The sequence below is a fragment of the Strongylocentrotus purpuratus genome, unplaced genomic scaffold (genome assembly GCF_000002235.5).
Source record: "Strongylocentrotus purpuratus isolate Spur 01 unplaced genomic scaffold, Spur_5.0 spur5_scaffold_8, whole genome shotgun sequence".
Lineage (NCBI taxonomy): Eukaryota > Metazoa > Echinodermata > Echinoidea > Camarodonta > Strongylocentrotidae > Strongylocentrotus > Strongylocentrotus purpuratus.
In genome coordinates, this window is record NW_022145614.1 from 4,860,131 (window position 1) to 4,887,699 (window position 27,569).

At 35.7% G+C, this 27,569-nt stretch overlaps 1 protein-coding gene across 3 annotated transcripts in view; it reads right to left on the bottom strand.

Moving 5' to 3' along the window:
• The window catches only part of LOC582421 (tyrosine-protein phosphatase non-receptor type 1), a 47,505-nt gene extending 28,322 nt beyond the window's left edge, over nt 1-19,183 (bottom strand). For 2 of the 3 annotated variants that reach the window (XM_782372.5, XM_011665787.2), the window contains exons 1-2: nt 18,827-19,183; nt 196-292 (exon numbers count right to left, since the gene is read on the bottom strand). In XM_782372.5, coding sequence (XP_787465.2) covers nt 196-292; nt 18,827-18,892 — 163 coding nt within the window. In that variant the 5' untranslated portion in view covers nt 18,893-19,183. The remainder of the gene's footprint in view (nt 1-195; nt 293-18,826) is intronic. The other variant, XM_011665786.2, reaches the window with a different exon arrangement.
• Nucleotides 19,184-27,569: the final 8,386 nt, after the last annotated feature.

A 27,569-nucleotide genomic window follows, 5' to 3' on the forward strand; every position in this document is an offset into this window, starting at 1 on the left:
TCTCTCTCTCTCTCTTTTTCTTCCTCCCTCCTTCTCTCTCTCTCTCTCTCTCTCTCTCTCAGAGGGGTACTTCAGGAAATCTATTTCTGTGACACAATTTGCAATCAATCATGTCTTTTAACACTTTTGATTTAGTTTCAACTATCGAGAATAAAAGGTTCTCCACTACAGTAACAACAACCATAACATATTTACATGGGTGGATATCCCTGTATCTGTTGAGTCCTTTGTTAATTGGATCTTTCGCATCAGTCGTTGGTAACTCGTACAAGCTACTCTCCTTGTGAATATCCTGAAAAGAAAAGAGGATAAACAATGTTTATGCTATTGTTTTGATGCTGAATAAAGGATATACATGTGTACTCAATTATTTAATGTACATTGTAATTAGGTCCATTAGCAATGAGTATTGTTTTTGTATCATGATAAGAAGATAACATCATCATCATTTATTAAAGTCAGCATTTTCTCCTTTACAAGGGGTTACTGACTTTCGTGCCATGATGACACTTCCTCCCTCCACTTTTTCCTGTGTCGAGCATCCTCCTCATTTTATAGACCAACCTAACTGCTTTTTTTTCTTTACCGTATCTTTCCATGAAAGCTTTTGTCATCCTTTCCTTCCTATGCCTTTTACTTCCAGATCCTATTCTTGATTTAAAGGTAATGCAAAGTTTTGGGAAATTTTAAAAATTTGATTTTTAGTAATTCTTTAAAATTCTGATATATTTGGATGCCCCTGTGGATGTATTATAAGCACTACAAAATTTACCCCCTAAAACACTTCTGCTTTTGAGAAATTGAATAATAACAAATTTGCTGGTGCTCCCGGTAAATTTCAAATATTTCAAATAGCGCCTAAGGACATTCCTTGGTAGCTGTGATCATGAAAATCTCAGAATATGCAGTTCTGATATATGATTTCCAAACGGGAAAAGCAAATCGGTCGATCGTAGTCAAGAAACATTGTTTTAGAGCTCAAGTAATATTAGTCTTGAGAGGGCGCTAAATAACATAAAGAGTTTATTATTTACAATTTCATCACTTTAGACTCGATTTCAACTGCGACAACGATCATTGAATATTGTTAAGTCGCATATGCTTCCAATATGTTCATTTGAACCAAATACATGACCCCATACTAAAACTTTGTAATACCTTCAAGAAGATAACAAAGACTTATTAAAGTAGAGTAAAACACACTTCAATTTGAACTCAATCTTTAAATCTCTGCCAAACTGTTTATCCACGAAACAAAAGTTAATAACCAGTGAATAAAAAACATTTGGTCTATTACTGGAATGCACATGATCACATGATCATTCTTATTTCTTTGTTTCAATGTGCCAAGGTTTTGACCACTCCAATGACGTCATATGTCCATGACTGTGAGACTGCATGGGTGAACTTCCACATGTATATCCTGTAGTGGTTTATTACTACACCACTTCCTCAGGGAATATTAACCATCATCCAAAGTTTTTTAACTTCAATAGTACAAATAGCACTAGTAGAATGAATCTCTGCACTATAAAGGAGACATGAGGTCATGTGAGATTAATCCAAACTCAATAGTAAATTACTCTGAAAGAAAGCAGGCAGAAAAAAAAGAGATGCAGATGTTGAAACTTTAAACGAAATTGGATGAAAATAAGAAAGGTATGATTTCTAAAATTTGCAATCACGATACGTATTACACTGTACATAGGAAATTTCAAATCGGCTGAATCGGTAATGTCACTGTCATGTAGTGGGGAAACCTCTTCCCAAAATTTGTTCCAATACATAAAATGACTAAAATGTCAATTTTTCAAAAGGCATTTTCTTAAAAGACCTAAAATAATGTGCTATCCATGTTATATTTTGGGAAGTGCCTCAAGGGAGAAGTTGATTATATGACAAAAACAGAAATAAATATTTTTGCACACAACAAATGGGAGAGTTGTCCATGACTATGTCACAATCAACTCACCAAATTGCTGATAAGAGATTCGCACAGATTTAGTGAATACATATATTTCAAACTTTTTTTATTACTTTCTTATCATTGGTATGAAATTATTCAAACTTTGCTAATCTACTCCTCTTATTTTTCTACTATCATACAAATGAACTCATTACTAAAGCTAGGTTTCCCTTTAACTTTAAAACATACATGTACATCTCTTTCAATTGCCTTTGATTCATTAAAACATATAAAACAATACCAAAGGATTAATAAACTTTACACTGAAGGATGAAGACAGAAATTTCTTTGCAACTGTCACAAGATGACTGTCACAAAATGACAAGACAATATATACCCAAGTCTATTCTGTTTCAATGCACTCTAAAGACAAATAATCATTCCCACAATACTCCTTATCTTGCCTACAAGTATATCTCAGAAAAGATTGATTCCAACTCTCTGACATAGAAAGTTTGAACTTCTAATCTTGTCCATGCGAATATAAAGAGACTGCACATGTGAGCAATACATTTAAGTGTTCAAGAAACATTCAAAGCCTTTGCCAAAAATGATCAACAAAGGAGATTGGTAAATCTAGGTACTCTATAATCTTAACTGATGTTTTGTATTAAAGAAACTGTTGGCCTTTATTTGGAAGATGCTCTGATATGTGTTAAAATAGATCATAGGGTTGTGATCCATCATTTATTACTGAGAGGTGAAGGATGACTGTAATCAAGCTCAAATTTATTTAATCATAAGGTTAAAGATAATTTTGAAAAGGTGAAATTGAAGAATTTGCTGGTGGGAATATGGGAGAGGCATTGTTGATCATTATGGGATAACGAGCTAATGCATCAAAAATGAATAAGTCAATGGTGATGTTTTCAGTATGGATAGTATGAATTATACCAATAAATCAAACTCATGTGTGACCCATCACAACATTCTCATGTTCAGAAATGACAGATGATCCAATCAGTAAAAATACACCCAAACCATCATACCTTAAAGTATGTTAACCTTAATGTATGAACATCTTGCTAGAATATGTATGCTCATTCACACATGTACATGTACATGGTAGCAGAAAACTGCGGCTGTTTAGTATTTACCATAGCGTTTTTTTTTTTTGGGGGGGAGGGGGGTAAAACATAAAAGTGAGTGGGACATGGGGTATAATAAAAGAAGTGTATTTTCTTAAGCTTCTAAGTTTTCCATGAAGTAAATGAAACACATAATGAATTTCTGCAACTCAAGAACATTCTTTGCCCCAAAAGAGCAGTCTGTAAGAATCTACAAAAGATTTTTCTTTCTACAGAATAATAAAGTAATATTTTTTATCCTTCGTTTGGCAATTGGCATATATGCAAATAAGGAATTAATATGAATTTATGCCAATTACTAACAGAATAGAAAATACTTTGGAAACAAATAATATCATTCTAAATGACATACAATGTACATAAATTTAATTCAAGAATACCAGCCTCTTTCATTTACAACAGGAACTAGCATAAGCACACCATCTGTTTTCAATGAAACGTTTCATGGAAATGATACTCATAATCATAGATTGGATTTACATGTATGATACTTGCAAATTAAGAAAAATATTAGAAAATATTTCAAATTTCAAAGCAAATGTACATATGTGTACCCTCAGGAATATTTTCAATCAATTTACATGGTTATTTTTTTGATAAAGCTAGAATTGCTCAGCATTGAAACGAGAGAACCATAATCAGGGCATTATTCAGTGATATTCTATAGCAACAGGGTTGGAAAATAAAGTACCATAATGAGCTTGTCAAGGGCATTTTTGTTTTTTACTTGAGATATGTTACCTACATGTAAATGAGCTCCTTTTTTAGTACGTGCGATAATTTTGTTAAGGTGACAGCTTGGTTTTAGATGAAATATCAAGAAAAAATGATACTTTTAACGGTAACTACATGTACAAGCACATGTTTGTTCATTAATCCAAAACACTTGACAACATATGAGACACAAAATTGCTCATTACTTTAAAAGTTACTTGATAGCTTGATCTTAAACTACTGTAAAACCAGCATTTTTGCCACAAGAAAGTTCACATATGAAAGACATTTGGTGCTGTGCTGCATACATGTAGCACGAAATGACTACAGACCGCTTGTAGAACTAAGTTTCACACAGCTTCTGTTTTTTAGTCCTTTTATTGTAGGACTCTACTTCCGATGAATCATATTAAATACCTTATTGACAAATGAAGCTCCGCTGCTGTCTAGATAATAAACACATTTTCATTGTCATAGACACATTGCCAAATGCATGAACCATTTTCCTTGCTGTTAACACTGTTACGCAATCTTGCATAATTGTGGTCGCTAAAGGGCATTGACCAGACAACAATTGTGTAGTAAACCCATATTCCTATTACAAGAAATGCAGACTGAATAATCTAATCAGAACATGAGGAGGAACTGTAAGTCTATATGTGTGGAATCTGAAACAAACTCAATACTTTCACCTAGATTCAGTCAACTTCATTTTTTTTTAAATCTCCCATTGCATCACGTATCAAGACATTCTCCCATGGTGGAAATGCATTGTACCCAATAAAAGAGCACTTCCTAAAATCTGCATGATTCCATTTTTCAGTAAAACCTGTTGCCTGCAACTTTCAACATTGGAACTCTGCTTACCTGGAATTTCTTTTTTTTTTGTTATAAAAGTAAATCCACCAATTAATTTCTCAATAACATTCTTTGCTCTGTAGGTATAACACTATCTGAAATTATTTTGTATCAAGCTACATGTACATTGAACATTTCCCTACCAAAACATATTTCAAAGCTTGATGCGTTAACACCCTTCTACAATGTAGCTTCAAACAGATGACATTGGATCTGAATCAAGTTCAACAAATTCATCAGGGTACTCTAAATTCCTATATCTCACCTCTTTACTATACAGAACACTCAATGTGTTCATACTGTGCAATTGATAGTGTGCCTTTCAATCATTCATGACGAGAAACCAGAGACTACATGTATGCACTGCATGAACTCTACCCAGAATGTGGGTTAAGAGTTCAAGCCAGACCTTGATCTTACCTGGAAAACGCATGGCAATGACACTTAAAGATATAGACTAGTAGTGGTAAAATAAATTGCGGTTCAAGGGTTTTGGGTGGAAAATATCCATTCAAGATTGTTTAAATATTGCCTTCAGAGGTTTAGATGGCACTACTTCAACCTAAATTCGCAATAAAGCAAAAATATATGCCCGAATGTTCAATGTTGAAGTGCATTCGCGATATCTATCCAGGCCGGATCAATATGATAATTTACCAAATATATTATTAATATTAGTTGGCGTTTTCCTGGCAAGATTTGTATCATCTTATCATGTATTAGTCAAAACATATTCTTGCACATAGTTGGTAATAAAAGCTTTGAGAGGGGGGCATTTCCAAAACTGGTCTATACCTTTAAGTTTAAAGGGGAAGTCCTCCTTGATGTTTAAGACCCTATCTGATGAAAATGCAACCGATTTAAATGGAAAACTGAATGAATGTAGAATACAAATATAAAGGAATAAATTGTATTTACTCTTTCATTATAGCACAAAAGCAATTAAAACCTCATTTTCCGCACCCCTCCAAATAACAGGTCAACAGGGGTCAAATTTGCAGAAGTTACAGTGACGACATAACATGTGGACCCGATCGGTTCACCTATATAGCTGAGGCGATGAGCTGTGTTTAATCAATGCAAAGTCATTGTGAATATGCAAACTCCGCATAAGATGATGTCATTAAGTTTTTAGGTCGACAACTTTTGATTTTCTCAGACACTCCTCTGACAGACACTAAAACAGCATATAATTGATATATTGTAATCTATGGCTTTACGTTGATACATAATTCATCTATTTCATGTTTCACTTCGGATAAGGTCTTTAAGTTGGTTTTTAAAAAAGAAGTAAAATAAAAGGAACAGGTTAGTGAAATTTGAGCAAAACAAATTTGAGCCATGCTTAATCAATGCAAAGTCATTGTGAATATGCATACTCCGCATAAGATGATGTCATTGGGTGGTATTCTCATAAGTTAAGCCGGGACTAAGTCCAGACTAAACAAGAATTTTAGTTCACACTTCTATGGAATGCTAGGTTTCATCTTCCTCCTTCAATATTCATGACAAAGATAATCTACCAAAGACTTTGTTGAAATTCAGTTCATACTCATATTATCTTTTTCTTCCCATTTCATTGCAAAATTAATTTTTTGGACACTTTTCATTGAAGGTTTAAAATAATCTGTACAGGATAAATGAGTTGGCAACTGGCACTCCATAAAAGTGTGGACTAACTTAGTACGCGCTACCGGAATACCACCCAATAAGTTTTTAGGTTCACAACTTCCGATTTTCTTTGACACTCCTCTGACAGACACTAAAAATGGCCTATCATATATTGCAATCTATGGCTCATAAGCTTTCCGTTGATATATAATTCATCTATTTCATTTTTTACTTCGAATAGGGTCTTTAAGTTGGTTTTAAGAAAAGCAGTAAAAGAGAGAAACAGGTCAGTGAAATTTGAGCACAACAACCCAACCAACACGCACCTTGGTTACAAAAAAAAATGTTTTCTACAACGATGACAAGCTCGTCATTCATCACCATTATGATAAATTCCCTGCATATCTTTTTCGTCCAAACTGTTTTGCTGAATTTGTTGTTTACATGACAATGTATCATCCTTCTGAACTAAATTACAAGCACATTCCACAAAATTCAGTCTTCGTCATTTCCACAGGAAATAGTTCTCTGTGACAAATCCCTGCACAATACACACATCACGCATGACACCTTATTTGTAAAGCATTACCCTCCCCCTCCCCCCCCCCCCCCCTGATTGTTGATGTGAAATCTAACCATATAATCTGTTAACAGTTTAATACAGGAAAAGCGAGGCAATAAATCAAATTTGTATGCTTCCTTAACCCTTGTCTAGACTCACAATCACAGACATACATACATTGTACCTGTATGTGTAATGAATGGTGAATCATTCTACATGTATGTGTCATTTATAGAAACAGGTGACAATGCAACCTATTTGTCTGTATATCATAATATCTTTGATTATAATCTATCAAACCTCCATGCAAAGCACATTTAAAAAGATCAAATAAGGCAAATATACATGTATCTTTTGTTTCTCAAAATACAAAGATTTTCAGCAAATAGCATCTCAGACACTGCAAGGAGAAACTAGGCATCATTTTCCTCTCCTCCATCTCTCTCTTGCTCTCTCCCTCTCTCGCTGGCTGCTGTACGACGACACTGCTGCCTGCGCATTACCTCGACCTCCATTGAGCTATGCAAAACAGAGACTTGCCCCAGACAAATTCCTGGAAACGGGCATTCATATCTCGCAGCAATATGTCAAACCGGTAAGGGAAGCCAGAAGAGAACGAGGAGAGAACGAGGAGGGACCGATTTAGCCTAATCAAAGCAAGCAAGCAGACACAGGCCAGTTATTCAACAACAACTGCATGTGTATACGGTGGTACATGCATTGTAGCAACTGTGTATGCCTACATATACTACGGTACAGGTCTATAGGTTTTCCTTTTCTCTGTAATAAAAAAAAGCAATTTTGTCAGTGGATGGTGACGTAGCCATAGACAACTCTCCCATTTGTTGTGTACAAAAATGTCATTGATTTGATATTTTCTCCCAAATATCATCTTCCTTGGGGCACTACTCATAATACTCAAAATATATTATGGATTGTATATTAGTATTAGTCCTCTAAAAGAAAGGACCCTCCTGATTCATACACTTTTGGAGAAAGTAGAAGATTTTTGAGTCATTTTGTGTGTTTGAACAAATGGGAAAGTTGTCCAGCACTATATCACAGTGATTATTATTATCCATTCAGCCAATTTGAAGTTTCCATATAGTGAGTACAACTTCCAAAAATATATAATCATTTAATTACCGTAATTAACGGTGTATTAACCGCACCTTTTTGCCGCCGAAAAAAAATCAAAGTCGGGGGTGCAGTTTATACACCGTACACCATGCCTGGCAATGTCTCCCAGCTCAGTAATCGGTGTGTTGACTCACCACTGTGAAACTAGAACAACACTCAAATTTGTCTGTCATCCTGGTTTGAAAGTAATCTTTCTGATAGATTTCAATATGTAGTTGATAAAAATAATTCCTCCAATTTTTCTTCTATAACACGGCGTACCACAAGGTTTTATCCTAGGTCCTCTACTGTTTTTTAAGTCGGCAAAAAAAAAAGTCAGCAAAAAAAAAAAGGGTGAGAAAGAGGGGTGCGGTTAATACACGAGGGCGGTTTATACAACGTTAATTACGGTAGTCTGCTTTACCGATTTTTCTGCTTTCTGTTAAGAGTTGTTTTTCCTGTTAAAACTTCCATTATACTATAGTGTTGGTTATTTCTACAATAAATGATATAAAATATAGAAATTTCTACCATCTATCATCCAGAAATTGATTTTCTATTCTTTATTCTTTTTTTCTAGAGAGCACAGAATTTGTGATTGTGCCACAGCTGTTTTGAAAAAAAAAGGAAAAATGGCTGTCTGAAAAATTGAGGGAACTCAGAAATTGTTTACAGGTCGAGATGCATGATGCTATCAAGCATTACTTTATTACACATTTGGGCTTGAACAATGTAGGAAGGAAGTCCTTTGGCTTTTGGGAATACTTAGTAAGTACTCTGCTTTCAATCACTTGAACTTGTAAAAATATGACCTGAATTTCTTAAGAGGTGACGGTTTTCTTATCCACTAAAATAAAGACAAATGATGGTTGATCTAACTCTGGAGGAATAAATAGTCCGTGAAATCTGAATGCTGATGATGTTGTACATATGTTTATAACATAAATGTCCCGGGCATCATGGGAATTGCATGTACAGTGTAGCCCTTCTTGTTATACTGAAAAACAACAACACACAAATAAACAAAACAAAAAACAGACAAAAATAACAATTTAAAAAAAGATAAATTTTTGGAGTTCCTGAAGTAAGCTTTGGTGGAAATGTAGAATAATTGCTTCTTTTTATTGTTTGAAGAAAAATAAAATTAATTTCAAGATGAAAATTCAGACTCTGTGAAAAGCACTGGGTATTTGATGACAGCTTTTTGTGCTAACACTTTCACATGGACATTTACATTTGTACATGTACATGTCATGATGTAGGCTTGGCACTTTAGCGTGTAAAGGGGACTGGTACAGTATGACCCCCAATATATCTCTGGACCAACACTCAAACAGTCTGAAGCCCATTCTAGGGATGTCTTTAGATTGATCACATTATTATCAATGCAATAAAGACTTTCATGTGCATGCCTAGATTTAGCTAGATTTAGCTGGAGCAAGGCTAAGTGTACATGAGCCTGTAAATCTTGATTAAGGACACCCCCCCCCCCACTTCAAATTTTTAAAGGGGGGCCCTAAGAGTATATGTTCTGACCCCTTTTATATAGGTTAGTCTGAAACCCTGGTTATAACCAATGTCCAAGCAGGAACATGTCTGTGGTCCGAGTCCGTCCGAGTATAGCGATGGAACCTGATATCGCAGCAGAATGCATAAACTGGATCAGACAGAATTTAAGGGATTGCTAGGACTTTCTCACAAAAGAATATAAATCCTTTATATCCTTTTGGGTCACAGCTCTAGGCACATCTACATGTAGGTACCGAATCTGTCAAATGTTAAATATCTCTCTTCCCTTTAAAGGTACTATGTCCCTTTTGCAGCCAACCTCAAATTCTGTAGAACTTTTCAGGAATTATGAATATGTCATGTATGTCCTATCTGTGAACTTTAAACGTTAGCAGTGTCCTCATATTCAAATTATGCAAGGAAACCCGTTTACTTGCTAGATTTCACTGTCAGACACTATTGAGTGACTGACTGGCTTTTTTTCTTCTTTGGTAATAACATACATGAAAAGAGTTGTAAAGGGTACATGAGCATTTGTCTACATCAATAACCCACTTCTTGTGATGGCCAAGATTAAACTGATTGAATCTTTGCGCAGCATAAAACGTATGACCATTCGGTACAATTGTCTGAAAATCAAGACTATTACTTTTGGGCTCTATAGCCCTAAAGTCGATTTGACAACTAATAGTCGTTATTTTCCCACTTGAAGACATTTTCAAGCCCCACCTTTTTTAGGGAAGTTCTAAATTAAAATTATCTTTCAAATGCAGTTGGAATTTAACCTTTTCATTTTTTTGGCCTGCAAATGGGACATAGTACCTTTAAAGGGAAAGTTGAGTTTTGGTATGGTATAGATGAAAATAATTTGTACATTTTCTCACTCTCTTCATTAGAAGAATATCAAGAGAGAAATGTCCTGAGAAATGTCCTATGAAAGGTTTTGCTCTTTGAATGCACTCGTATATGAATCATTACAAGAAACAGCTGACAGGTTTGGATCAAAAAATTCATGCCACTTGTGTGTGTATTAGTCCCACATACATATTTTAGGGACACTGATTTTCCGCGATCACGGAAAACGGACGGAATTCACGGAATTGACCATTTGAAACGGAAAATGCAATTTCGAACGGAAAATCGCGGAAAACCCCTTTTACCTCAAAACTTTTCATTTTTCAAGAAGAAAATCGTAAAACTTACACTGTTTTTGTCACTCGTTATGCAGTGAAAAAATATTGGGCCTCAAATCATGGTTAATAATTCCGAATATTTAGCGATATTCGTCAGATTCTTAGGAGACCGGGCGCTGCCATTTTGTTTCGCTGGACCAATAGAGATCGTGACACAATACACGGTACAAATAGAAGCGAAACGATCCTATTATGCCAGCTAGGCGCCTAGCATTACGTAGACGTAATACTAGGCACACACACACGCCAGCAGCGGGCGCTACGTGCGGCGGGATTGTACACACGCTGTTGTACAGTTCGAAAAAGGGGCTGGCATGTGCGCCTAAAATCGATCGATCGCGGACATGACAGCCGAGACTGAAATGTTTTCGTTGACGTCGGTACTTATTTTGGAATATGTCGTGTTCTGACACATTCCGCTGACTTTAGTCTGCTTGTCTAAGTTCGAATTTGAAGTTGGTGAATTTAAACATTTGATAATTTTTCGTAGGTCTAGCCTAGGCTCTAGGGCCCGTAGGGGTCTATATATTTTCACTAGTATTTTGCATCAAGTTTATCCAGTCCCGTCCGTATGTTTTTGAGTGGTTATCAGTGGCTTGTCAAAGCCAGGTGGCGGCTTTAATAGTACATTTGTACCCTGCAAGTTCATGTTTTAATGAAAATCTTATGTAAACGGAATTTTAGTTTTTTCATGTGTACAAAGTCTATGGCAAAACGGAATTTCCGTTTTTCAGCCCATCTGAAACGGAATTCCAGATTTTCTGAAACGGAAAAGGCAATTTTTTGAAACGGAAAATCAGTGTCCCTAATATTTCTGTGTGAAATGCATTGCAAGAATTAGTCAAAAAATCACAGCATACACCAATTCTTATTAAAGTACAACGTAATTAACCATTCCAGATTTCTTCCAGACATTTTCTTTCACAATGCATAAGCAATTGCATGACCAAAACTCAACTTTGTTTCTAAATATACAGCAGATATTCCCAATGACCTCCGAAATTCAGATCGGATGCATCATTAAATTCAAAGACAAAAACATCACCTTCATGTACCAGCATTTTCTCTGCCGGCTTTCCCTAAATTTGATGGTTAATGTGTTAATGTGGTACTAATGACTGTCTTATACTTTGAAGCTGTATTTTTCTTCTGTTTATGATTACTATGTTTAATAGATAGCAGGGCTCGACACTAAGAGGCCCTGGACACATGAGCACTCAAATTTAGGTCATGATTCCAAATATTTCAAACTTTTACAGTAGGTCTGTCTTCATCAGCTCGAAATTGCCAAATAGCCCGCTATTTCCGATTTGGGAAATAATCCCGAAGTTACAAATCACGTCCTCATCAGCTCGAGACTTGACCTAGAAACTTGAAACTCAAGCTCGAAAAATTAGCTCGAGATATTTGCTCAGCGTTTGTGCATAGTGCGAGTCTTCGGGCTGAAATAGCGGGATATTTTGCAAACTAGCCCAAGATATCTTGGGATAATTATCTTGACCAAATATCCGGCTAATTGCAACTTTGGGCTGATGAAGAAGCAAATTCACTGGATAATTTGCGATCGGGATAGTTCAAATAGTGGGATATTTGGCAATCTCGAGCTGATGAAGACTCATGCACAAATAATCTAAAAAGATCTATCAGGATCCCCTTCTAAAACTTTAAGTGTGGAGCTCTGTTGATAACATGTTACATAACCTTTGTCTGCAGCTGTGAAATCAAAGAGTACTAGGTCTGGCATTGTCATGATTGTATTTGAAATTTTTAACTGAACACAGTTTTCATATCACCATGGAGGAGCAGGAGCTTAAACCAAAAAGAACAAAATTATTTGGTGTTCTGTTCTGTTGTCTTAAATGCAGAAAGTCTATATCAATAAAAACCATGTAAGGAATACATTTGCTTTTTATCTTTAGTAATTAGTGTATAGCACTGTTCCGAAAAATCAGTCATTTCAATAAGTTGACAGAGCTGTAAAATGATGACAATACCTGCAGATATTTTGGCTGTTTGCAACATTACATTAACAGTAAGCACACCTACAAACTTGCATATTATAATTTCTGGAGAAAAACAATTTGGCAAAAAATAAGATTCCTTGAACAACAAAATAAACTACAAAGGCCTACATGTGATCTGTATCACAATAGCCCAGGATACGATTGAAGTTGTTTATCTTTGAACTGGATTCACAGGAAACTCTTACATCCTTTCCTGATATTGCGGAAACTACTTTTATTTCCTGGTCAAGAAAAAAACATTAAAATTTGGGTCTAGTTCGGCACTAACAAATGCATTTTGATCATATCAATTACCGTATTGCACCCAATGTCGCAATCTACAATGTACATGTACATGTACAGTGTATCAGGGCCGTAGCCAGAGGTTGATGTTTGTTTGTTTGTTTGTTTTTTTGTTTGGGGGGGGCACATACATGTCATTGATCAACGTCCTAGGGAGGGGTCTAAAAAATTTCACCCGATCTTGGACATTTTTGGGGGGCATGTGCCCCCCCCCCCTGAAGTGCGAATGCACCAAGCTTAAGCTTGTTCTCGGGCTGATGAGGCTGCAAACAAGAACTTTGGGCTATAAAAATTGCACTCAAGCTAATGAAGATGTACCTTGTATTTCACTTTTATTTATAAGCATCCCACTTTAACACACACCTTGCATACATTGTAAAATTTAAACATCTATAAATATCCATCCAACCCCCTTTGAGTAAAAAAAAAAAAGAAAAAAAAAAAAAAAGGATTCATGAAAAAAATGGCCTTTTGAGTAAGAAAATTGGGAAAAAATAGGAAAAATCTGGAAAATAGGGGTAAAATCGGTTTTACAAAATCAGGAAAAAAAAAAAATCCGATTTTTTTTTTTTAAACGGGAAACCGATCGGGTAATTATCACATTCACATCCCACCCATAGAACTAGAAAAATAAAGCTAATGAATTATTCATGACCGACTTATCTTTTCCCATTTATTTGCCATCTGATAGTCATTTTTTTTCTATGAATTTGTTGTATTAAACTGTCAGAGCGAGAATCAATATGTTTTTAATCATCGTGTAATTTATAGATTTTTTAAAGTAAGGAAGAAATGAAGAAAGAAAGCAGGACAAAGATCTAATTTATAAATCAGTTATTTGTGAGGGTTCCCTTTAATCTTTATGTTTACATATCCAATGCCTCATATTATCAGGTTAAATTATCTCAGGGGAAATAAAAATGTATATCTAAACCTAATTTATTATTTGAATTTGATCGCATTTAAAAAAGAAAATGATTGATATATTTCTTAATTTATGATTTAACTTTGATTGTATATTGACAAAAATGCCATTATAATGCTCAATATGTACATCACAACAAATATTTGGGGTTTTACATTTACCAGCACTGGGTGACCGACAATGACTTTGACTCTTGTCCTTTCTTCTTCTTTTATGTTGTTTTCATTAGAATTCTCTTTTCTCTGAGCTTCTATCCTTTCTCTGCCTACAGGATTCTTCCATAATTCATGAGTACGGACTAAACAGCCCCCTAAAGATGGTTGTTTATCAGAACGCTCTTGAAGAACTCTTCAAGCTCTGATGACTAAATTGATAAACTAAGGCAGTGGAGACTGCCTTAAGTACCTTGCTTTTCCAGGAACCCACGCAATCTCGATGCAAGGTTTTTTATATTTACTTATTGTCTGTTGAGAGTTAGAAGAGCGTTAACTCTGAGTTATAGTAGAATAAGAATTAACGCCCTTCTGGCTCACAATTGACATTACTATTAACATGCTTTAGAGCAAATGTTCACGCTCGTGACAACGGAAACCTCTCTTTTAATAGCAAGCTCTCCAATTATTTACATCAAAATCCATTCTCTACTTCAGCTAAAACTGTAATTTATATTTGTTGTACATCGTGTAAGGATAAATAACAAAAACAATGTGTTTCTCGTCCAGATTTTTTTGTTAAAGGAGGCGGCAGGACATTACTATTTTGCAATTATTGCTATCTTTTTCCAAGATGGCTGCCATGCTAATTATAGCTGGCCAAGCCTATTTATTCACAGATATTGTGCTATGTGAGTATACCGACGCAATGTATGACAAAACAAATGAATTGTGTCACTTTAGAAGCTATAAACAAAATGTATATCACAGGCTTAAAAGGAGGCGGGCAGGGACAAGAAAAACTTTATTTTTGTTATTTGGCCCAAGTACCATGAATGAAAAGAATTATTAAAAAAAAACTTTAATAGGCAAATTAATATTGGTCTTTCCCTGAATGGCAATATTCAATAACAGATTTCAAAGTGCTTGCCTAAAATCCAACATTGAATTTAACAAGTTACAAAATATAACTCCTATGTGACATAAACGCTATATGTAGTTAATGCCCTTCTGGCTCCAAACAGACCAAATGTCTAAAGACATGATCTCTGAAGGCACTTGTCTACATGGATACTTCACTTGACTGGAAATAAAATGCATTGCAAACTGAAAAAGTTTCTCAACTTGACGTCACTATCCTCTACAGTTTTATATTTATTCATACTAATTAACAACAAACCTCCAAAAAGCACTTCTCAACTTCACGTCATGTAAACAATGCAGAACATAGCCTTCATATTCACCGTATTTATCACCCAGAAGCGAAACCGATACTACTTCCATTTCTAATTAATCATCAGGATATTTGAGCCAAAAGTTTAAGTTACTGTAATTGTAAACTGCTTGAGGAATTAATCATTTCCCAGAATTTAATCATCTACACCAGATAAGTACCAAATGTCGACCAAGGTTAAGAGACACAAAAGCAGTCAAAAATAGAATATATACACCCTGTACATACACATGTATTTCATCCATAGTTCTCCATGAAATTTATGCGATCTCAATTAATCAAATATCAATCTGTGTCATCTTATATTACCGGCTGCCTTTAAAGGTATAAAGACCACTCATGGTCAAGCAATTGCATTGTGAAAGAAACCTTGTGGAATCGATCAGAAAAGGTTGATCATCTAGCATATAAGTATTGGTGTGTACTGCAAGGTTCTGGAATCATCAAAATGATAAGAAATTTGGCCCAGTCTTGGTAAGTTACGAGGACTGTATACAGAAAGATGTATATGGGACTACGCGACACGTGCGCGATAACTATCAGGTTCAAATAGATATAATAATTTACCAAATATATCAATTAGTAGGCGGTTTCTCGGCAAGATTTGTATAATCACGTATTAGTCAAAAGTCAAAACATATTCTTTCACATGATTGGTAATAAGAGCTTCCATTTCATTTTTTTAGAGGGGGGCGTTTCCAAAACTGATCTTTACCTTTAAGATACATGTACATGTAACTGCTTCAGATTTTCTTTGATGAAAGGGGTTGTATTAAGAAAATTATGCTTCATACACATATGTACACTGTAGTACATTACATTTTTTACGTCAAGGAAAATAATGTTAAAGGTATTAAGGTAATACAAAGTTTTGGTATGCGGTCATGAATTTGGTTCAAATGAACATATTGGAAGCATGTATTTTCAATGATCCTAGTTGCGGTTGAAATTGAGTCTTAAGTGATGAAATTGTAAATAATAAACTCTTTATGTTGTATATCTCCCTTGCAAGACTGATATTACTTTAGCTTTAAAAAAAGGTTTCTTGACAGATTTGCTATTCCTGATTGGAAATTATTTATCAGAATTGCATATTCTGAGATTTACATGGTCGCAGCTACCATGGGCTGGCCTTAGGCGCTATTTGAAATTTACCAGGATTATCAGTAGATTTTAATTATTCAATTTCTCAAATCAAAAGCAGAAGTGTTTTAGGGGCTAAGCTTTCTACATGTAGTGCTTAAAAACTGCTTATAATACATCAACAGGGGCATCCAAAGTCCTAAAGAATTACTATCTATCCAATTTTCAAAATTTCCCAAAACTTAGTACAACACTAAAAAAAAAAAGGCAATACCGGTATACGGTTTCTAAAATACCACTCAATATTTGCAGTCATTGTCAGTGAAAGAATAAAAAAATATTTTTACACAAAAGGTTGACTACTAAAATTATTTTACTACACATTCTTTAAAACATAATTGTTCTAATTGCATCAAATGTTAATGATGCAATGTTGCTGACCACATCCCTTTTAAACTTTATTTCTCAAAAGTTTGGATATGACGCAAAGTGAAACTGAAAAACAATGACCTAGGCTGTGTCGGTAGGAATTAATATCAACTACAGTACAATGTAGGTCCAGGGCACACAGGCCCAAAATCCTAGCAGAATCCCAATTTAAAAAAATCTTAAACATATTGTAGGCCCAGTGTACACAAACCCTAAAAAAAATCCAACATCTTCTTTTAGTTTTGGATCCCTGATGTAAGCCTACAATGTGTACATGAAAAAATACCCAATATAAAGACGTGTCAAGATGGAAACAGATTTGCAACAAGAAACAGACATTTGTGGTCTTTTTTGTACCCTACGTGCTTGGTTCATTGGTTTTGCATGAAAGCATTGTTCAAATAAGCTCACCTCTATTTGCAATTTCTTGGAAATGCTGAGGACTTTGGAAGCTTGTACTCACAGCTATACAGTTTCTATGACCTTCCACAATGGAGAAAACTTCCTTTTTTGTGTGTGGTTTTACACCTCCCCCACCCCCATTCAATTAAACATATTAAAGAAGTCACTACAGCTATAAATGCTCATTGCTAAACCCAGTTTTTGTGCCTTACAGCACTTTTTAACAATTGAACAAGGGACAATTAAGTGAAGAAAGGAGGAACAAAAGAAGTTCTCATTTGTGTTGCTATACCATGTCAAGGCATATCAGCAATTATCCATTTTATGAGCCACATTCAATACTTTTAAGTGCACATACATGTGTACATGTAGGTGTAAGTTAAAGTTAATTTAATTCACCTCTTGAAATTTTCAGCATTATTAGTTTTGGGTATTAAATATTTTACCCAATTCTATTTAAAAAAATCTTTAATTTGGTGTTTTAATTTACCGGTAATTCAATTTATGAAAAAGAATCACACAAGTAAATTGCAATGGATTCAGTGACAACGCGTCCATTGGTCTTCCACTGAGGGCAAGTTGTCCCTTGTGCTGTGTTAGCCCAGATTCATTTAGCTCTTTTTTCATGAAACCAACTCCATGACAGTCACATCTGTGTCGGCGACCTACGGAATGTCAGGAAGTGGGTAAACCGTTTCACAAAACAATGATCAGCGACAAATTTATTATTTCAATTCCATCGGCTAAAAATACAGTCTTTGCCACGATCCATCAGATTTTATCCTGAATTAACAAATTAGATCATGAGGCTTAATTTCACTCAAACTGGTTGAAAAAGCAAAACTTATAGTAAGTTCATAAAATGCACCTAACGCGATCGACTGCTATCAGTCCATTGCCTTCATGTTCACTTTGTGCTCCTGTTTAGTACGTCTTGCGGCCCATGGGATCGCTGATCTCCGAAATAGCGGAGGAAGAACAAGAAGTAGAAGAAGGTAAAACAAATGATACAAACATCCAATTTGCATGAAACTGTTTGTTCCTAAGAATATGTACGAATGTATAAAATTGATAAAACTCAAGGTTGCGTTGGTGACGAGTGAATGGAAATAAGTTTTAAAATATAGGCCTAGATCTAATTTCAGTTTTAATTCTTTCGCTGCCCATAGACTACATGTAGCTTAATAAAGTTGCCTTGAGACGGTGTTCTACATAGGTACCACAGGTTTGAAGTCGTGACAAGGAATTGTCGCGGAAGTTGTCGCTCATCTTGGCAAAGACGGTTTTGTGAAACACTTAGTGGACAAGTTGAGCGACAGTGTTGAGATGTTGTTGATCTTGCATTTGTAACCCCCTTGACTCTACAATTTCAAAATTTTTACTTTTCTAAAATTAAGATTTTCCTTAAACTGTCTTTCACTTATTGCATATCTTTCGCTTTTCTGCTTTTATCAACTGAATATTGGAGTAGTTAAACTCAATCCCAGATTCCCCGTGCAAAAATGTACTGAGTGAGTGCCACAGCGGCCACTGCCACTCAACTCCAATGCTGCGGCAGTGGAACTGCACCAGTGCCAGTGGCAGAGCGTGCATGCAGTGTTTGAAGTCTGAATCTCATTCACAATTCACAGATCACTCTGCACAATCATCATTTCATGTAAAGATTTGCTCTTACCCAGAAAATTGTAGGCCACAATTTTCGCTCCTCATACTCCTTAAATTCCTCTTCGAGACTCTCCATTTCTGTCGGTTTCCCCTGTTTGGGCTGTGAGAGGTAACGATCTAGCAATTGGTACCGGAATAACTCTCAGAAGAACATTAGACAGCGGTGCACAGTGTATGTACATGCATGCAACGCAATATATTGCATTTGAGCGGTGCGTTCGGCCGGTTTTTCGTTTATTATTGCTGCCCGTCGATTTTTCCTGGAATTGCACGCAGAATAGCGATTAGACGTGCAGCAGCTAGCATGGAACGGCCACCTTCGATTCTTGATGTTCTCTCTTGCGCACGATCCGAAGCTCGTTCGGAGTTCGAGAAGACAGTGAAGAGTGTCGAAAAGTTTGATGTCGGCGAGCACCACCATCTCATCAGCAGCGGTTCTAGAGGGTTTAGGGGGCTTGGAGGCTCATGCCCTCCAAATTTCTTTAACTAAGGACCCCCCCCAGAGATTTTCTCGATTAAAATGAATTTAAGCGAGAATCATGTCATGTAAGTAGAGAATGAACACAAGAACCCCTATAGCTAAGCTCCCGGACTCGCACCCCCCCCCCCCCACGAACTTTAGTTTTAGAACCCCAGTTTAGAACTCTACGTTTTGGCCTACCCCTTCACTACCAATGGTTTCCATGTAAAACAGAAGCGGATCCAGAAAAGGGTGAGGGGATGGGCATGTGCTCCCAAGCTCAAATAGTATATTACATTGAGTTTTATTTTCCCCCTTTTAAATTATAAATCCACAAACGATTCACAGGTCTACTTATTATCTTACTGGGAGGGGTGGGGGGGGGGGGGACTGGGAGATGAAAATTAAACAAAAAAATAACATGGTATAGACATGCACACTTTTGTTGTATTGTTGTTTTTTCCAATCCGGGAGAGGAGGGTGGGGGGGGGGGGGTAATAACGTGCCCTCTATTGCATGATGCGCGCTACTCATCTGCAGATTCTCATTCTGGTAAGATAGAAAATCCATGCCTTGTTTTCATATGAAGAGAAGGTATTATATTGAACGTGCCATAGCTTATACAAGTTCGCTGTTGCTATCCTCGGCCCTGTATGATTTGGGTTACCGGGCCCCTTACACATCTCTTTTGAATATTACAAAACGAAAAGAAAAAGAAGTAGGCCTATCATTAGGTTGGGTATGTAGGGCTTGGGCCAGGTAAGTTCTATTTCTCACTCTCCGCCTCTCGTTTGTAGATGAAACCAGAGGAAACCAGTATTCAATAAAAAGGTCAACCGTCAAGGATTGCAATTAGGAGAAGGACAGCACATACATTACAAATCCAGTAAAAACCCGTTTAGAAATGACGCGGTAAACCGCCGGGTACAAAAAAAACAACGGCGCTGCCAGTTTACCGCTGAATATCTGATAATTTTGTTTAACCATCCAGGGAAGCCTCATCAGCATCGATACTGTTTTTCCTGGAAGCGTTGCAATTATTATTCAACCCAGCCTTGCCATTATGTATAAACTATCGGGGGCGACCCAAGGTTATTTGTTAGGGGGCGAATGGGCGCGTTTGCAGGGGGGCCGGGGTGGGGGGGGGGGGGGGGAGTGGGTGTCTGAGAGGGGATTTGCTCCCCTGAGAAGTTGAAGTTTTTTTTTAAATGTATGCATAAATGGCTTTATTTATATAGTGCTTACTTTTTGCCAAATTAGAAAGAAAAACAGTCTTAAGTTCAACTGACAAAAACAAAAACACAGGAGGGGGTGCCGCAAATTAAAAAGTAATCAAATCAAAATAATTTAGGATGGCTTACCTTTAATGATGGGAAATGCTTATTACTGCATCACAAACATTCACTACTTTTGATTTTCTTTTGTCGAAAGTACGGTTTCAGCAATCGAAGTCACTAAATGAAAGCTCAGCAGAAACACTAAGTACGAACGGGTCACCATATTTTTCAGATGGGCAATTGTTATAGATGAATATGTCGTTTCCATTGAACAATCGGTCATTAGGTTTGGGAAATATACAAGGGATCAATTTGATTTTTTTCAGTTGGTTAAAGATTCTTCGTCGTCAACCAATGTTTGAACTTTCGGTAATGTGAATGAAATAATGACGCGTCTATATCTGATCGCCTGATTTAGCTTGCTTTTTCTTTATTTTCTTTTTTTCTTTTCCCTTTCCCCCGCCCTCCCTTACGTCATAATTTACATTTTATAGTTCTCTTCCTCCTGGCCTTCCTCCTTCTCTTCCCCTTCCTTTTTTTTTCTTTTCCTTATTTTCCTTTCTTTCTCCTTTAGCTCTTTCTCCTTCCCTTCCTCTTCCTAGTTTAAAAAAATGATAGGGGGCGGTCACCCCCTGCCACCCTGTGGCGCCGCCCCTGAACTTAATTACACCTGGGTTTAGGGTGGCAAATGAGGATGTCTTAAAAGAGGATGTCAGTAGTGCTGGGCTTGGATTCGAACCATCAACCCTTAGATTAAGAGTCAGGTGAATAAACCACTACACCACAACACATCCACATTTTGAGGACCCCACAGGTAAAGCGGGCGTTTTCCACATGGGCACATGAGAAAGATGTGCACACCCATTCTGTTTTTTCTGTCGGCAAATACTGAATTTCTCAACTCAAGTCTAGTTGGATAATCCTCTAAACTGATTTTCTTTTCTCCTGGGAGTTTGGAACAATTTTGGAACACCAATAGCCTATAAATAAATAATAATAATAAAGACGACAAATTGTTATTATTTGCCTGTTGTGAAAATCCGTTACTAAGTTGTCAGGCGAGGGATATAAATAAAACTTCCTCGCGTTCAAAGAGGTCTAACGACGCCCATGGGAGATTTTAAAAACATCCATTATCTGCTAATGCTATTCACTGATCAGCGTCGCTCATATCCGTGAGACGCAATTTGATATAATATATTGTGTATTCTCATGCTTATTTCCTTTCCAATGCGCATTTCTCTTTCCTCATCTTCTTCTCAACCCCACACGCAGCTCAGCATAATTTTGTTTTAATTTTCTGTACCCCCGATCTCTCACTTCTTTTTGGGGGGAATTGTCTACTCTTTATGACCGTGTTCTTCTATCTTTGTCATGTCATGTAAAGTACCGTCTTTTCCCGTTCTCGCCTCTGTTGGCATACCCCCCCCCCCCCCATTTTGTAGTTCCTTTTGTAGTTACGGACTTGTTAATTTAATTACTAATTATATAATTTATGTATCATTTGAGATGTTTACACTTGTACAAGCAGTGGTTTATATTGGACCCCTCTGTTTCCAACATGTATTTTTACATGTTGAAAATGTTTATAATTGATTTTGTTTTGTTGGAAATATGAATAAATTGAAATTGAAATTGACGTGTAAACCACAGGGCCCTTTTTCAATAAATTATGGCCTAATTCTGTAGCGCCATCTTGCGGTATAAACAGTCAAGGGAATCTTGAGACCCGTCTTGAGACGCAAGCCTCCCATCGTGGGGACAAGGAAACAGAAATCAGAAGAATAAAAAGGAGAAGAAGAAGAAGATGAAGACAAAGAAAATGCAGAAGGAGAAGAAGAAGAAGGAGGAGAAGAAGAAGGAGGAGGAGAAGAAGAAAAAGAAGGAGGAGAAGAAGAAGAAGATGAAGACAAAGAAGATGAAGAAAGGAGAAGGAGAAGATGAAGACAAAGAAGATGAAAAAGGAGGAGAAGAAGGAGAAGATGAAGACAAAGAAGAAAGAGAAGAAGAAGAAGAAACAAAGAAGAAAAAGGTGAAAAAGAAGGAGACGAAAGAGAAGAACAAGAACAAAAAAAAAAGAAGGAAAAGGAGGAAAAAAAAGAAAAAGACACAAAGAATAAGAAGTAGAAAGAGAAGCAGAAGAAGCAGAAAAAGGAGAAGAGGAAGGAGAAAAAGGAGGAAAAGAAGGAGAAAAAGGAAAAAAAAAAGGAAAAGAAGAAGACATAGAAGAAGAAAAAGGAGAAGACGTAGAAGAAGAAGAAGAAGAAGAAGAAGAAGAAAAAGAAGCGAAAGAAGAAAAAAGAAGAATATAGGGAGATACATGTACTAGAGAAAGTAATAGACAGGATATCAAGTGGAAGCTGGAGAAAGAAGATAAGATCCTGGGTTCTGTGAGGGACACAATATGGCGAGAGATAGATGGGACAATAAAGAGAACATACAAGAGGAATAGGAGAAAATGAGAGAGATAAAGAGAAATGCGACAGAAGGAAGACAGGAATATTAAGAACGAGGAAACAATGGGGTAAAAGAAAAGTTTGGAAGGTGCAGACAGAAAGAGAGAGAGAGAGAGAAAGGGAGAGATTGAAAAGGGGTGAAGACTATAAAAGGCAAAAGACACGTACATGTATTTATATATGTTACCCTTAACACATACTTTCAAACAACATTCTAAGAGACTCGTGAACAATTTACAGTTTCAGTGTAAAATTTATTTTCATTGTCATTTTGAGAATACATCACTCAACATTTTGACAAGACAGTACAAATAACAAATATTTCCAATCCATGTAGACAGCAGATAAAAAAGTTTCACATGCAAAATTAAAGTTAGAGTACATGTGGCATTTGATTATTTCCTAAATTTCATTTTAAACCCAGTCAGGTTAAACATACAAATAGAAATAAAAATCGATGTCAGAAATTGCTTTAATATTAAAAACATAAAGATGGGAAATGTCATAGTGATGAAATTAACAGATATAAACCAATAATAGAAGTTCATAATTTGGTTATGACAAGATACAATCCTTCAGCTAAATAAAACAAATATGCATTTAGAAAAATACAATAAAATGGGAGTACTGGTATAAATAAAAGGGGAGAATAAAGTAACAGAACAAATATATCATTGAAAAATACAAAACATGTTTTAAAAAGGTGATATAATTGCTTTACTCAGAAGTGGGTCCTAAATATACACAATACATGACATACTCAGGGAATGTGTGCTAATAAAGGAAAGAGACAGAATTGTGATTTATTTTTGGTATTTATGGATATTACCGGTATGTCACTTGTCTAAGGATTCTATTGACATACTCCACACAGTTTAAAGCAATAAATTTACCGGTACCATCTTTGGTGAGAAAAAAAAAATCTTTGATTTAAAGGACAAACAGGAATGTTGATTTTCAGATGCACTGATGAAGATTGAAATGAACACGGACCAAAAAAAAAAAGGTTATGAAAGAAAACATGAAATTAAACAACAAAAAGCAAGCAAAAGCAATATGGAATAAAATGTCACCAATAAAAATCCCCAAAATAATGGCAGTCTAAATAAAGAGCTTGAATTTTAACAACAGAAAATTAGTTTTCAGCATAAGAATAAAAACAAAGGTCAGATGAATTATATTCTTCACCACATCATTCAGATTCACTATCACAAGTTTAAAATTAACGGCTTAAAAACAGAAATATAAACTACTGCAACAAATTTACTTTTAGAGTTGATTAATTGAATTTTTCCAATAAAAATAAGATCGTGTAAGTAACATCGTTTCTGAATTCCCCAATGTCATCCTTACAACCTAATTGCTTTTTTGTAAGATGGAAGATGTTAAGATAATGTGAACAAATTATCCAAACACATTTTATATATCATACATGAAACTGAATGCACCACAGTATAATGACCAGATTTAATCATCTTTATATGAAAATGAAACAAGGTATTCAGAGCTCAGAATGACCCATTTCCCTCATACATAAAATCAAGAAAAGAAAGAATAATTGCACAATTAGGACATAAAAACTAGACACCGTGTATGCTACTATGAAAACTAAAACAAAGTTACATCATAAACCACATAAACATGTCAACAATCTCTACTACGATGGAAAATCTAAACACAACCACAGAACAAAGACAACTCCAAAGCATACCGGGAATCACTTCAATGTCGCAAACCAACAGAAGCTAGGTCTAGACTTCTGCATCCTCCTTTCACCAATCACAGCACAGAACTGCATCTCATCTTCTCACGGCAATCCACTTCCAAACATAGCCATGCATTCATTCAAACAAGAAACAAAAATGAAAAATTCTTCTTTTATTTCAGATCCCTGAAAGTATATAAAATCAGTGTATGTTACATATTCATATTTTCCAAATACCGGTAGGAGCAAATGAATGTACAATTAAGTTGCCACTTGTACTTAATATAACAAAAAGAAATATGTATTTGGTGAATTTCTCTAATCAATCCATATAAATTGATAAATGCAGGTGGATGATAATTTGTGACATGATTACCCACTGTATTGCCTTTGCTATTGCAATAATTATCAAAAGCTTGTCTTGTTGAAATTTCCAGTTAAAAAAAAACTTTACCACGGAGCTAGCAATGCCACTGTTGAAAGAGATACCATGTTTGCAAAAATGTATCTGAAGGAAACTTATCATCAAATTGCGTACATGACAAATTCCACACACAAAATGCATTTCTAACTCTCTTTTCAATGAAGTATCTATTACTTAACAGCGGAGTGGTGGAGAGTATATTGTTTACTTTGACATCCATGATATTGTAAATAAATGATGAACAATATCAACAGTATGTACATGGCATGCCTAAGCAATGCTATTTTGCATCTAAAACAACAAGCAACATCAATACACAGAGTGAGAAAATAGATACAGTACTTTCAAGATGTATTCAATAGTGTAAAAAAGATATTTACAACTTTGTCCTGATCGAGTTGAAATTGCTCATGAAAAACTTTCGATTTACATCACCAATTCGTTATTTTACATAGCAAAGAGAGAGGCTAAAATCTATGATCGGTAACATTGAAAAGGGACAAAGTAACTATTTCATATTGTAAATATGATTTTGAGTTAACTGTAGAAAAACAGTAATATTTCTCATTAGAAAAATTGTAGTTATAAAGCATTGACCAAGTGCAACTATATGTATGTACCGGTTGTGTGCTTCTTTGCTCATAATTTCAGATCCACTTTCCTTTTTAGACGCATGTATACCAAACATTTGAAACTATCAGAGCACATATCAACTTTACAGTTGAAAATCAACAAGACTACAAATACAATGAAGTTTATAGCTAGTGTCCTTTTCACGGTTTAGTGGCGACAAAATGATACAAACATTTGCATGCAAACCTAGATTCATTTTCACACATCAAAGTACGGATATATTCTCTCTTTCATAGCTCACATCTATTAGCAATATGTGCCAATAATAATTTAAAACTCATTTAAAATTGGTGCCGAATTAACCAAACTCTCACAGCACATCAAGAGGGCATAGTTTTGATCACACTCCTTAAAGGTAAAGACCAGTATTGGAAACGCCCAAAATTCAAAAAATGAAATGCAAGCTCTTATTACCAATCATGTGAAAGAATATGTTTTGAATAATACATGATGATAAAAATGTTGACGGGAAACCGCCTACTAATTGATATATTTGGTAAATTAGTGTATCTCTCGCCTGTTGAGAGATACAAATGCACGTGTCGCGCACGTGTGTGTAGTCCCATATACATCTTTCTGTGTACAGTGATTCTAACTTTATGAAGACTTGACCAAATTTCTTATCATTTTGATGATTCCAGAACCTTGCAGTACATCTATGCTAGATGATCAACCTTTTCTGATCGATTTCACAATGTTTCTTTCACAATGCAATCGCATGACCATAACTGGTCTTTAGCTTTAACCAGTGCATTCGGGTAAAAATGGGTAAAAATTGCAGTTTCTTTTCAATCTAGTCTAATTTTTGTATACAATTCCCTTCACCTGCTTTACAGCACCTTAATGAGTATTAGGACACTATATAACGTTACTATATGTAAATATGTATCTAAAAAAAATTACATACAGAGTTATTTAAAGGTTGTACACCCCATTAAGTTTCCTAGTAAAAAAGCCCAGCCTAGAGGCTTCAGCTCAGATTAATTAAGATAGATTAGTCCTAGCATTTAGGTAACTCCATGCTAAGTGATGGTTGCCAAGACCATAGGCTACACCCGCTGAACCGACCATGTCAATCTCACAAATTTTAAGAAGATTCACAAGATAGACTTTTTTGGTCTCTTGGACCAGCAGTCTCCTGGGTTGTCCCACAAGATGGTAGTCCAATGGACAAAAAATGAGCTAAAACATCATCAAGTAAAGAATGCAGGCATTTATCAGGCATTTATGTCCAGTATGAATTATATAGTACATGGCCCACTGCATTATTATCCTCTTAAAGATAAACTCCAGTACTGGTAAAAAAAAAAAATTAATTCTCACAGAATCAAACGAAACTTACACTGAATGTTCAAGATTACAAATAAATGACATGTGCCAAACAATTTTGGAAGAAAATGTATACTGGCTGAGTAATGAGCATAGAAAGACAAGGAAACCAAGGTAGTACCATCCCCGACACGATGTGTGTTGTCCCATATATAGCTTTCTATGTGAGTGTTTGTTACTTTACCAAGACTCGGTCAAATTTATTATGATTTTGATGACTCCAGAACCTTGCAGTGCACACCAATACTTACATGCTACATGATCAACTGTTTCTGATCCTTTCACACCTTTTCTTTCACAATGCAATCGCATTACCAGTACTAAAGTTTAGCTTTAATGTTATATCGATAGTGAACAACTAAAATCATTCTGTACTATGCTTTAACTGAAAATTCTACCCCTTTTTCCTACAACTCACCTATGTTATTTCCTTCTCTCTCTCTCTCTCTCTCTCCCTCTCTCTCTCTCC